This window comes from Poromitra crassiceps (genome assembly GCF_964638095.1).
Source record: "Poromitra crassiceps genome assembly, chromosome: 18".
NCBI classification, from domain to species: Eukaryota; Metazoa; Chordata; class Actinopteri; order Beryciformes; family Melamphaidae; genus Poromitra; species Poromitra crassiceps.
The window spans coordinates 4,061,884-4,075,784 of record NC_139636.1 but is presented as its reverse complement, the minus strand read 5'-3'; the positions used below and the strand labels follow the sequence as shown (position 1 = coordinate 4,075,784).

Below are 13,901 nucleotides of genomic sequence, written 5' to 3'. Positions count from 1 at the left end.
TTTAGTATCGTATCGTGGGCATCTGGTGATTCCCACCCCTAGTAGTCAGTACACTGCACAAAATAAGAAAAAAAAGTACACTGCAAATTTCTGGTCGACCAGGATAATCTTTGGTCGAGGGCAGCCCTAATGCACACACACACGCGCGCGCATTTTCTGTGCCGATGTCGAATTTAAGATTTCTTTACTAAAACTCAAATCCAAGCTGCAGTGTTTTCCTTTGTTGTAACTTAGAGCTCAGAAAATGATTATATCCAATTATTGCAGTTGTATTGCAAAAACAGAAAAAGGAAACAATTACAAGTCTGTAATAATATTTTCATTTATGTATTTTTTGAAAACCCACAATAACCACAAAAAACCTTTGCAAAGACCTGCAGGGACTTGTCTATGTGTGTGTGTCAGGGCGTCTCTTACTGGGTAGCAGTTCTCTGTCGGCCGTCTCTGTGCAGATTGGGTAGGGGTAGAACAGATGACCCTTCTCCAGAGGATATGGGATCATTCTGAATGCTACACACACACACACACACACACACACACACACACACACACACACACACACACACACAAAACTCAGTTTACATGATCAAGACAAACAGTAGTAAACTATGTTACTTGGCTTATAACTATATGTGGCTTCGCATTTTCATTTTTCTCGCTATCATAGTACTACTTATTGTTTACTAACGTTACAGGGATCAGCTGGGCTGTGTTCAATATGAAAACGGTGTGCACAGTTTTGCTACGGTTTCCAGGTTGAACGGTATGTTTGTGAGTGTGCGTGCGTGCATGTGTGGGTGTGATTGTGTGTGTGTGTGTGTGTGTGTGTGTGTGTGTGTACTCACTGCCCTCCCAGGTGCAGTGCAGCAGGTTGAGTGCACCCTCCACCCTCTTCCAGTGCTGCAGGTGGAAGAAGGCGTAGGCGATGGCCTCGCTGTCACCACGCTTCAGAATGTGCTCTGGAGGAAGAATCAAACTCTTCATCTCCAACAGATACTGAGAGAGAGAGAGAGAGAGAGAGAGAGAGACAGAGACAGAGACAGAGAGAGACAGAGAGAGAGAGAGAGAGAGAGAGAGAGAGAGAGAGAGAAGGAGAGAGACAGATAGAGGCAAAAAGAGAGAGAGAGGGGGCGATTTAGAGGTTTAAAATGAAACATCATTCCAGGTAACATACTGTAGATCAGTCAGGTAACATACTGTAGATCAGTCAGGTAACATACTGTAAATCAGTCAGGTAACATACTGTAAATCAGTCAGGTAACATACTGTAGATCAGTCAGGTAACATACTGTAAATCAGTCAGGTAACATACTGTAAATCAGTCAGGTAACATACTGTAAATCAGTCAGGTAACATACTGTAGATCAGTCAGGTAACATACTGTAGATCAGTCAGGCATCTTAGTAGAGCCCAGAGAGACTCGACCAGTAAAACAAACGATTGTAATTGGGTATTAATAATCAGATTTTAAGGAGATTTGGGGGCTTTTCTTTTGGCTTTATCAGACAGCTGAAAGTAGGAAAGACTGAATTGCATCTACACCTCAGTGTCATTACTGGCATCAGTCAGGTCAGGTCATTGTTGGTGTGCAGAGGTGGAAAGAGCACTGACAAATCCTACTCAACTACAAGTATTGTTACTCGGGGGGACGCTCGGTCTAATCAGGGTCTTACAGCCTTTTCTGTTTCCAGTAAACACTGAGACTGAGACTGGATATTTGATTTGTTGAACTGGGTTGAACTTGAGTCTTACTTTGGGGACGTGGGGGTTGAACTCGAGTCTTACTTTGGGGACGTGGGGGTTGAACTTGAGTCTTACTTTGGGGACGTGGGGGTTGAACTCGAGTCTTACTTTGGGGACGTGGGGGTTGAACTCGAGTCTTACTTTGGGGACGTGGGGGTTGAACTCGAGTCTTACTTTGGGGATGTGGGGGTTGAACTCGAGTCTTACTTTGGGGACGTGGGGGTTGAACTCGAGTCTTACTTTGGGGATGTGGGGGTTGAACTCGAGTCTTACTTTGGGGACGTGGGGGTTGAACTTGAGTCTTACTTTGGGGACGTGGGGGTTGAACTCGAGTCTTACTTTGGGGACGTGGGGGTTGAACTTGAGTCTTACTTTGGGGACGTGGGGGTTGAACTCGAGTCTTACTTTGGGGACGTGGGGGTTGAACTCGAGTCTTACTTTGGGGACGTGGGGGTTGAACTTGAGTCTTACTTTGGGGACGTGGGGGTTGAACTTGAGTCTTACTTTGGGGACGTGGGGGTTGAACTCGAGTCTTACTTTGGGGATGTGGGGGTTGAACTTGAGTCTTACTTTGGGGACGTGGGGGTTGAACTCGAGTCTTACTTTGGGGATGTGGGGGTTGAACTTGAGTCTTACTTTGGGGACGTGGGGGTTGAACTTGAGTCTTACTTTGGGGACGTGGGGGTTGAACTCGAGTCTTACTTTGGGGACGTGGGGGTTGAACTCGAGTCTTACTTTGGGGACGTGGGGGTTGAACTCGAGTCTTACTTTGGGGATGTGGGGGTTGAACTTGAGTCTTACTTTGGGGACGTGGGGGTTGAACTCGAGTCTTACTTTGGGGACGTGGGGGTTGAACTTGAGTCTTACTTTGGGGACGTGGGGGTTGAACTTGAGTCTTACTTTGGGGACGTGGGGGTTGATCTTGAGTCTTACTTTGGGGACGTGGGGGTTGAACTTGAGTCTTACTTTGGGGACGTGGGGGTTGAACTTGAGTCTTACTTTGGGGACGTGGGGGTTGAACTTGAGTCTTACTTTGGGGACGTGGGGGTTGAACTTGAGTCTTACTTTGGGGACGTGGGGGTTGAACTTGAGTCTTACTTTGGGGACGTGGGGGTTGAACTTGAGTCTTACTTTGAGGACGTGGGGGTTGAACTTGAGTCTTACTTTGGGGACGTGGGGGTTGAACTTGAGTCTTACTTTGGGGACGTGGGGGTTGAACTTGAGTCTTACTTTGGGAACGTGGGGGTTAAACTCGAGTCTTACTTTGGGGACGTGGGGGTTGAACTTGAGTCTTACTTTGGGGACGTGGGGGTTGAACTTGAGTCTTACTTTGGGGACGTGGGGGTTGAACTCGAGTCTTACTTTGGGGACGTGGGGGTTGAACTTGAGTCTTACTTTGGGAACGTGGGGGTTAAACTCGAGTCTTACTTTGGGGACGTGGGGGTTGAACTTGAGTCTTACTTTGGGGACGTGGGGGTTGAACTTGAGTCTTACTTTGGGGACGTGGGGGTTGAACTTGAGTCTTACTTTGGGGACGTGGGGGTTGAACTTGAGTCTTACTTTGGGGACGTGGGGGTTGAACTTGAGTCTTACTTTGGGGACGTGGGGGTTGAACTCGAGTCTTACTTTGGGGACGTGGGGGTTGAACTTGAGTCTTACTTTGGGGACGTGGGGGTTGAACTCTACCGCTCTGTGGATGGCTTCTACTGCATTCATCTCTGCTGTACTCAGCCCTCGCCTGGACGCTGCCTCTGGAGAGAATCTGCACACACACACACACACACACACACACACACACACACACACACACACACACACACACACACGAGTCAGGTGTGAGTGGGCATTGCATGTCACTTGAAACCACACCACTCAAACTTCCATCACGCTGCACAAAGACACTGAAGCCATTCCTGCTCAGTCATCTCTACCTGAAATGGAACATGTGTGTGTGTGTGTGTGTTGCTCAGAGGTACAAGTGTGTGTCTGAGTAAACTTGTATTACTATACTTGTGAGACTACTTGTACAAGAGCAATAAAACACAAGGTAAATCATAATAGCTTCTTCAAGTGTTGATGTACATTTGTTTAAGGTAATATGTGTATACCTGTGTGAGATGTACATTTGTTTAAGGTAATATGTGTATACCTGTGTGAGATGTATATTTGTTTAAGGTAATATGTGTATACCTGTGTGAGATGTACATTTGTTTAAGGCAAGATGTGTATACCTGTGTGAGATGTATATTTGTTTAAGGTAATATGTGTATACCTGTGTGAGATGTATATTTGTTTAAGGTAATATGTGTATACCTGTGTGAGATGTATATTTGTTTAAGGTAATATGTGTATACCTGTGTGATATACCATGTGTATACCTGTGTGAGATGTATATTTGTTTAAGGTAATATGTGTATACCTGTGTGAGATGTACATTTGTTTAAGGTAATATGTGTATACCTGTGTGATATACCATGTGTATACCTGTGTGAGATGTATATTTGTTTAAGGTAATATGTGTATACCTGTGTGATATACCATGTGTATACCTGTGTGAGATGTATATTTGTTTAAGGTAATATGTGTATACCTGTGTGATATACCATGTGTATACCTGTGTGAGATGTATATTTGTTTAAGGTAATATGTGTATACCTGTGTGATATACCATGTGTATACCTGTGTGAGATGTATATTTGTTTAAGGCAAGATGTGTATACCTGTGTGAGATGTATATTTGTTTAAGGTAATATGTGTATACCTGTGTGAGATGTATATTTGTTTAAGGCAAGATGTGTATACCTGTGTGAGATGTATATTTGTTTAAGGTAATATGTGTATACCTGTGTGAGATGTATATTTGTTTAAGGTAATATGTGTATACCTGTGTGAGATGTACATTTGTTTAAGGCAAGATGTGTATACCTGTGTGAGATGTATATTTGTTTCGGTGGTCATAAATAAACACACACCCCGCCGGGCGAGCAGAGCGACAGACAAAAACACACACACACTTCTCACAATAACACACACACACACACACACACACACATAAACCCTCGAGGGAGCCCTGTTCAAAAGACCACAATTACTCTGTCCTAACGTGCTAATACAATGCCATCGCTCAGCCCCACTCTCTCATATGCCCCCCGCCCCCCCGGCGCCCCGCGGGGTATTTTCACATCTATTTTAAACTCTTAAATAGCAGGTATGAGGTAAGCACATTGTAGCAGATGAAAAGCGATACTCACTTGTCCGATACCGCCCTGGCTTTGAGCAAGGCTGCTGTGTAGCATATTGTTGCAGATTTGGGTAAGCTAATATCTGGTGAGGAGACACAGAGGGTGGGGGGGTGTTTAGTGAACCAACTTGAAAGTTTGGAATTACAGTCACAGGCTTTCCAGGAGGCTGCAGCCCCCCCAGGCCTTTGTCAATGGAGATGATTTGGGGGGGGGGGGGGGGGGGCTGAAGTTTGGGTTTCGTAGCTTTGGGGGTGTCGGCTTGCTGGCCAAGTTGTGGATTCTTAATTTTCAGTTATCTAATACGTAGTTATATAGTAGCAATAGTTATGTATATCTGCCTGATTTCACCCAAGTGAAAATATTACACCAAGAATGGATGAATAAACAGATTGCAGCTTGCATACAATACATGCAGTCTAAATGAGTTAAACGAATGTCTGCATATTATTTACCTGAGAGATGTGTGTTTTTGTGTGTGAACGTGTATGCTAGTGCCAAGATGCCAACATCAGTACCAGCAGCAATCCAAAAAGAGTATATTTTAATCATAAATGAACATGTTTTTCTGGTCAAATATAAATATTATGTAAATATTATGTAGGCTGACAACGGTACAGATGCAGCGATCTGGGCCATGGCAAGTCCTTGGCAGGTCTCCGACAGTGCCTTGGTAGATCAAACAAAAGCTAAAACAGAAACGCAACTTAAAATACTTCAACTTAACTTCAACCTCTTAATACACAATCACCATGTCTTAGTTTCTCTATGGAACAAGTGTAACAAAGTTCACTTCTTTGGTGGCAGTCTGAAGGCCTTTGGCTGGGAGCAGCAAATGAAGATGGCTGCCACTCTAAACAACCAACGAGCTAAGGTACAACCACTATAGCTTTCTGGTACCAGCACATGTGCAACACTAGAGTGTAGGGTACTCTGTGTGTGTGTGTGTGTGTGTGTGTGTGCGTGCGTGCGCGTGTGCGCGTGCGCGTGCGCGTGCGTGTGCGTGTGTGCGTGCGTGCGCCTGTGCGTGCTCGTGTGTCTCACCATCGTACTTGGCCAGCACGGCCTGCACGTCGGCGTAGTTGTGCAGTTCGAGCAGAGACTCCAGCAGGTTCTCATGGATGTTGAACATACTGAGGAGAGGGAACTCCTTCATTAACTGGAAAACACACAACTGTTGTTACATGTAATACCAGACAGGGGGCGACACATACACAGTTAGCACACACAGCTTCCTTTGGCTCATCATCACTATGCAGTTGTGGAGCCATTTTTTACCATTAATGTGTTTAATGAATGCATATACAGTAGGAGCAAGCACACTGTTTATACACAGACAATATTTGCTGTCCAATTAAAAGCTGGACATTTGAGTGAATGTCACAGTTTTATTGGAAATGACAGATGTGTGCACTTAAACATTTGTATAAAAAAGAAAGGGGGATAAAGATAAAGTTTTTTCAGACCCATCCCCCCAATTTATAGTACAGCGATTTATGATGGTTGCGACCTACCATGATCACATTCCATCGTCGATGTTGATGTCCATTGGACATGATATTCTATCATCGATAGATAATAATTGACGTTGAGCGATGCTTGTCGGGCAATCATAAATCGCTGTACTATAAACTGCTCTTTAACCCGGCTTCCCACCTGCAGACACGGCCAATTGTGCCTGTACGGACGCCCGAGCAAGCCGGAGGTTCATTTTTAATTGCTCTCTGTGAAGTGCAATGAATGTATGAAATGGGCTAAAATACCAACAACGTTTGATACATTGACTGCTTGATTGATTGGTTGAAGATGTACAGGTGTCAGTGGTCAAAAGTTAGTACAGATTTCTTAATCCTGATGAAGTACATACAATACTATCAGCTTTAGGAAAGTCAGTGGGTTTGAAAAGTAAGTGCGTGTGCGTTAGGGGTGGGAATCGTGGAGTAACTCACGATACGATATGGTCACGATACTTGGCCCTCGATAACGATATTATCACGATACAGCGATTCTGCGATAATGGATATATTGGAAGAAATTTAACCTACGATACATCACGATATCTGTGTAACTGAAGAGAAAAAAATACCCCTAAAAGGCAAGAAGCAGGTATTATGTATTTATTAGGAGAATTGACATGAACTGTCTCAGAGTTCACTCACTCACTCATACCATTTTCGATACCACGGAGGAAAAGTTACACATTAAGTATTTTTATTATTATTATTAAAACAAGAAAACCTATATAACCTACCTACCTATATAATTTCTAAAAGTAGATATTAATGATCAAACATTTCCATTCATGTAGCCTACAGTATTTATGTTTTTGTTTCAACTACAAACATAAATAAACGTCAACTTGAAACTATGTTTCAACTACCACACACAGCATAATATTTTAGCCTGTTTATTTAAAAAAAATAAAAAAATAAAAAAATAAAATAAACATATCAATACTTGGTGCCAGTGTATCGATAACGTATCGCAAGTGGAAATATCGCGATACCGTGAGTATCGATATTTTGTCCCACCCCTAGTGTGCGTGTGCGTGTGCGTGTGTGTGTGTGTGTGCGCGTGTGTGTGCGCGTGTGTGTGCGTGTGTGTGCGTGTGTGTGCATGTGCATGTGTGTGCGTGTGGCATGCTGTGTACTTACGTCTCTCATCATTTTAACTGCTTCTCGTGTGCGTCCGAGCTTTCTGGAACACATGGCCAGTCTCCTCTTTGTGTACACTAAGACATTGGTGTCTCTTCCTGGTGGGCACACGCACACACACACACACACACACACACACATACGGGCATTAACTGATGTAAATGATGTAAACTTGTAAAAAAGACAAGTTGAATAAGGATGTTCTTCTTATTCAACATGCAAATGACGTGTCACCTACTGTACAGTAGCCACATGAGTAGCCACAGACATACACTAGCTCACGCACCGCTGATCATCGATAGATTTCCCTACTTCAATTCGGCATTTCAAAAATTACCCTCATTGGCCCAAGGGGGGCGCTATAGTCACATGAGTGAGAACAATCAGTCCTATCTCACTTCAAGAGACACACATGCAGCTAACTTTGCTCAACACATTTGCCAGGTGTACACCTTTCTTGAAACAATTAAGTTAAATTCAATACCCTTTAAGCCCTTTTATAAGTCTCTTTTCAATCTATTTTAAAACCTGAACACTGTTCTTTGGACAAGATATGATATCTGCTGATAGCACAAAGTCTGCCACGATACGATTTTGATTCAATTCAGGGGTCTGCGATCGATATGAGATGATATCATATGCTCATTTAACACCATAACTCCATCTCAAATGGCGATTAAGACTTTTTAATACTTTTTAAGGGCCTTAATTTCCCCCAAATTGATTTATCGACTTTTAATACTTTTCAAAACCCTGTGGATACCCTGCAGTTTCCCTCCTTTTTCATCTATTTACTGATTGGCCCTGCATCATTTGTAGCGGTCATTTGTGGTGTCGCACAAATGTCTCCAAAACAAATGGCTTTGCTCTGGCAGGTGCGTCTGGTCGTCCTCCCGTTCAGACACATTTCCTCCCCACCTGAAAACGTTGGACCACCGTTTATCTAATATGGGTTTGATACGATGACTTGATTGTTACACGTTCATTCAGATTCAAATTCATGTTTCGTTGATTGGTTGTAGGTCTATCCAATTGCGTCCAGAGGCATTTTGGTCTGCACCCGTTGGTAACGCCCCCTGGAAACTGACATTCAATTGAGGGTGTCCAGTGCATTCCAGTGCATTCCAAGTGAATATCATTTTAGCTTTTTATGTAACTTGTTATTGATTGACCCAAAGGGTGACTGCACCCACTGGACAGTCTACAGACCTGCATGTGTGTGTGTGTGTGTGTGTGTGTGTGTGTGTGTGTGTGTGTGTGTGTGTGTGTGTGTGTGTGTGGGGGAAGGGGGGTCATATATTGTGGCTCAAGTGTTTGTCAAGTGTGTGTTCATGAAAGACAACAGGAGCGACTCTACCTTGGATGTGAGTGTATGGGAGGTTGAGGCTATTGTATTGTATTGTTTACATAGTGTTCTTTGTGTGTGTGTGTGTGCGTGTGTGTGTGTGTGTGTGTGTGTGCCTGCATGTGTGCCTGCGTGTGTATGTGTGTGTGTGTGTGTGTGCCTGCGTGTGTGCCTGTGTGTGTAAGTGTGTGTGTGTGTGTGTGTGTGCCTGCATGTGTGTATGTGTGTGTGTGTGTGCCTGCACGTGTGCCTGCGTGTGCCTGCGTGTGTGTGTGTACTCACTGTGCTGTGTCTCATACTGTGTGCCGTGGTGCTGTAGCTGCTGGCTGCGGCGGTAGCAGCTCTCCCCGGCTTTCAGAGCCTGTTTAAATAGACGCTCCGCCTCCATGATGGTGGTCGCCTCCTCCTCCGCCAGCAGGATGTACGCTGTCGCACAACTGAGAGGAGGAGAGGAGGAGAGGAGGAGAGGAGAGGAGGAGAGGAGAGGAGAGGAGAGAGGAGAGGAGAGGAGAGGAGAGGAGAGGAGAGGAGAGGAAAGGAGAGGAGAGGAGAGGAGGGGAGAGGAGAGGAGAGGAGGGGAGAGGAGAGGAGGGGAGAGGGGAGGAGAGGAGAGGAGGAGAGGAGAGAGGAGAGGAGAGGAGAGGAGAGGAGAGGAGGGGAGAGGAGAGGAGGGGAGAGGGGAGGAGAGGAGAGGAGAGAGGAGAGGAGAGGAGGGGAGAGGAGAGGAGGGGAGAGGGGAGGAGAGGAGAGGAGAGGAGAGGAGAGAGGAGAGGAGGAGGAGAAGAAAGGAAAGGACAGAAGAGGTTGAGAGAAGAGGAAAACAAGGCAGGAAAGAGGCATGAACTCTGAACTTGAGCGTGGACCACAGCCCCTTCACACCACATGCTGCCTCTCTCCATCTCTCTCTCTCTCTCTCTCCATCACTCTCTCTCTCTCCACCACTCTCTCTCTCTCTCTCTCCATCACTCTCTCTCTCTCTCTCTCTCTAGGGTCTTTCACACCGGCCATGAAAGCCGAAAAATGCGCGGAAATTAGGATTCGCGGCTCCGATGTGAAAGGCATGAACGCGCGTTGGTGGGTAATTCTTGTACGCCTTTTGTCCCGGCACCAAAGGTTGTCACATCGCCGTATTGGCGGACAACCCGCCTCCACTTGAAAGGTCGTCGCAGCGAGCCGGAAAAGGTGCGAATGGTCAGCTCATTAATAAAAAAATTACAGGGGAAATCACCTCATGTATCAAGAAAGTGACGAGTGAAAGTAAAAAAAGTAGACTGATAGACAGACCTATCTCCACACACCACACTGTGCGAGGCAGCACTTCATACGAATCGCTCATAAGATCGTGGTGTTTTTGCAATGTCAGCGTAGGTAATTATTATGTATATTAACTTTATTACAACTTTGGCATGACAATATCTGCTGCTTTACCTTAACACAGTGTGAGTGTTACAGTTACAACAGCCAACTAGTCCGCTGCTCTCGCTTCAGGCAGCCTCGCACTGTCCCCCTGTCTAGTGCAGGCTGCGGCTGAACAGAAAGCACTGAGGTGAGGTGTCAAGATTTCATCTCTGAGCTCTCTGATAGGCTATTGCTTGATGTGTAACCAATCAGATAGCGCTGTGGGCGGGACATTGCTCCAGACACAGAACTACTGTAGGAGGGGATTCTTCCAGGTGCAGCAGCCGCAAATTAGCGCATTTTTTTATTAAGTTATGATATCGGCAAACAGCCAATGAAAATGCCGATACAGATCTCCTCAGCGGACTAGGAGAAGGAGGAAAGTCTGTTGTTGAATTGAATTCGTTCATCATACAGTAGCCTAGGCTACACTAACCTATGAAAATATTAATTTGGGCTAGGAGGAGCTGGAAATCTCTCTGCTCGCCTTTCAATGCGGGAGCGGGGGATTTCACCTGAAAGTACAGAGCAGCACGGTAATGTGGCCGTGCTGCTTGGCTCGTGTGAAAGCAATTTCTGTGGCGAGGCGGCTGGCTTTACGGGACTCCTAAACGGCTATTTTTCCGCGATCTGTGTATGAAAGAGCCGATTCTCTCTCTCTCTCTCTCTCTCTCTCTCTCTCTCTCTCTCTCTCTCTCTCTCTCTCTCTCTCTCTCTCTCTCTCTCTCTCTCTCTCTCTCTCTCTCTCTCTCTCTCTCTCTCTCTCTCTCTCTCTCTCTCCTTTTGTTTGCTTTGTGAAGCACTGAGCTGGTGTGTTTGCCTGCTTGTGTTGCTTGTGTTATATCAGTTGTTAGGGTCATGGCTGAGGGCTGCTGCTAGAGTATCTTAGGCTGTAGAATAGATTGTCTGCCTTGATCAAACCTGCTCTTATCTATGCTGTGTTTTTCTTGCTTTCTTTCTTATCTCTTCTCCCTCTCCTGCCATGCTGGTTCTATAGAAGTTGTTCAGTTTCCATTTATTGGTTGTGTTTAGTTAGACTATTTTCCTGTGAACTAGGTCTATACAAATAAACTTAACTTATATATTGTTTACCGCTCGCATTTTGAAAGTGCATCTTTTATTATTCTTTACTGAACTTTTTGCATTTCCCTCAAACTTTCATCTAATGTTTCATTCACTCATTTAATATCTCAGTTTAGTGTATGTGTATGTGTGTGTGTGTGTGTGTGCGTGTGTGTGTGTGTGCGTGTGTGCGTGTGTGTGCGTGTACGTGTACGTGTATGTGTGTGTGTGTGTGCGTGTGTGCGTGCGTGTGTGTGTGTGTGCTCAGTAAAGCCTCTTCTAAACCTCATGTATTCTCCAGCAGTGGCTGACAGACAGACAGACAGACAGACAGACAGACAGGCAGACAGACAGACAGACAGACAGACAGATACAGAGCACTGATCAAGGCTGAGTGGGTGGAGCTGCTGTCAGGGCTTGGCTGTGCGCTGAGAGCATCGTCTCACCCGCCCACGCCAACTACTCCTAAAAATAAATCCAAGCCACCTTAAAAAACACATAAAACACGTCATCCCCTTGAGAATGATGCAGGCAACACACGGGCCAATCAGGAACCAGGTGCATCATCGCTCCAAGTGGGACCGTTGGTGCGGTCGGTCACACAGGTTCTGACATGGTGGTTATTTATTTGGCACTTGAACACAATGAAAAGCAGAATATAAATGACTCACCATGATGGAACACAGCTGGACGAGAGTGGACATTGTCAGGCTATTTTCGTGAGCCCATTCAAATGAATGTGAAGTCACATTCTGAATGCTTACCAGCTCTACCAGCTGCATCCCATCTAGGCGAGTAGTTTATTATATCCATCATAGTGATCGAGTGCCAAATAACCCCCATATCTTACAGCTGGCGGGGGAGGAGTTTCTGTTTCTGATTTTTCCCCCGGGAGGTAAACAGAGAGAGAAGGTAAACACTGGCCATGTGCTTATATTACAGAGATTATATATGATACAAAGTGGGTGAAGCCATCCTTTAAGCACCAGAACATGGTGTCAAAATGTATCATTCCTCTAAGTGTTGTCAAAGTCACACTGGTGGTGTTGAGTTAAAGACCCTGGCGAGCAAAATGCACCAACACCTTCCAACTATGTAAATTTAGGGTCTAAAAGTGCCTAATTGTAAGCATCAAAATCTTGTCGACATTAGTTTCAACCTAAATATTGCCATTTCCCTGTTTTGACTGTTTGCTTGAAGTGGGCGGTACTTAGGGGCTCATTATGTTACAACCTTATCCCGTCATAAAAATGAATCAATCATATAGAAGTTCTCAGTTGTCTGTCAAAGCTGAGATTTAAAAAAAGGACGCCCCCTCCCCAGCCTGAGACGTTACTCGCTGTGTCCAGGGACTGTGACTGGCTCTGGAGCTCCAGAAACCCCCCTGGCATTCTAGCTGTTGCCGAGGGCTCACGTTCAGGCTACAGGTGAGCAAGCGGGTCGGGGAGCGACCTCAAGCTCCAGGAAAACAGAAATCGCACTTCGCAGAGGGAACCGCCTGTGGCGTCAGAGGTTCTTGCGCTTCCACGCCGTGCATTAAAATCGTTTTTAACGCAAACCTACTGTAGTCATTCATTATCGCTTACATATATATGCTCATGTTTTTGTATCTGTTGGTGAGCTATTTTCTGATAGAAGAAAAGAAATGTCCGCACATAGTATAATGCTGTCCAGTGCTTTAAAGGGATAGTTGGGTTTGTTTGAAGTGGGGTCCTATCAGCTAGTGAGATACACTAACTTAATTAGGTACAGTGGTCTGCAGGCGGGGGCGCATTGTGGAACGAGACCCGGCACTCAGAGCAGCACCCAAACCAGCCTTTTCTCTGTAAGTACGGGCGTCAACAACTAAAACGTAATTTAGCCACCTAAAACAATGCCCACCTAAACAAATCGATATCTGTGTACATGCACGCTCTATTTTGACAATTTTCAGCGCTTTACTTTTCCGCCAAACAGCAGTTTCATTCGGCACTGCTTTTTCTCCCAACCGTACAACTACTACCGTATTCCTCCGCTAAAAGCCAGCACAGAGCACAGAGCCGCGGTTTACAAAACAGGAAGGCTTAGAAGAGAGATAAAACACTGACTTACTTTAGAGACAACAAGTCACCTGGCCTCTCTGGTCTGGGACGTTTTCCACAATTTATCCTGGGAATGGTGAATAAGGTCTGCAGCCAGGGCACCCAGGCATTTAGGCAGGAGGCGCATCTCTCTTTCTGCCTGTTCACTCTCTGCAAAAGTTCCTCTTCTGTATTCTCTCTGGTTCATAATTGTATCCTCTTGTCACCAAGGTGAATGGCATATCATCCTCGCTATCAAAATCACTCATATTTTCGTTCGTGTATTCTATTTGTTGTGTCTTCACTAACAAACCAAGAGAAATAAAATACCCCCAAATAACTGCGGAGTAATCCAGTGCTGCGGCTGTGTGCAGGCTTTTAGCGGAGGAATACGGTAGTT

The 13,901-nt window shown here is 45.2% G+C and overlaps 1 protein-coding gene across 2 annotated transcripts in view; it reads right to left on the bottom strand.

Annotated features, from left to right (window-relative positions):
• Positions 1-13,901, bottom strand: part of LOC310792653 (suppressor of tumorigenicity 7 protein homolog) — a 93,805-nt gene that overhangs the window by 7,048 nt on the left and 72,856 nt on the right. For both annotated transcript variants that reach the window (XM_083654372.1, XM_083654373.1), the window contains exons 7-13: positions 9,264-9,418; positions 7,637-7,734; positions 6,027-6,141; positions 4,995-5,067; positions 3,403-3,505; positions 846-996; positions 418-510 (exon numbers count right to left, since the gene is read on the bottom strand). In XM_083654372.1, coding sequence (XP_083510498.1) covers positions 418-510; positions 846-996; positions 3,403-3,505; positions 4,995-5,067; positions 6,027-6,141; positions 7,637-7,734; positions 9,264-9,418 — 788 coding nt within the window. The remainder of the gene's footprint in view (positions 1-417; positions 511-845; positions 997-3,402; positions 3,506-4,994; positions 5,068-6,026; positions 6,142-7,636; positions 7,735-9,263; positions 9,419-13,901) is intronic.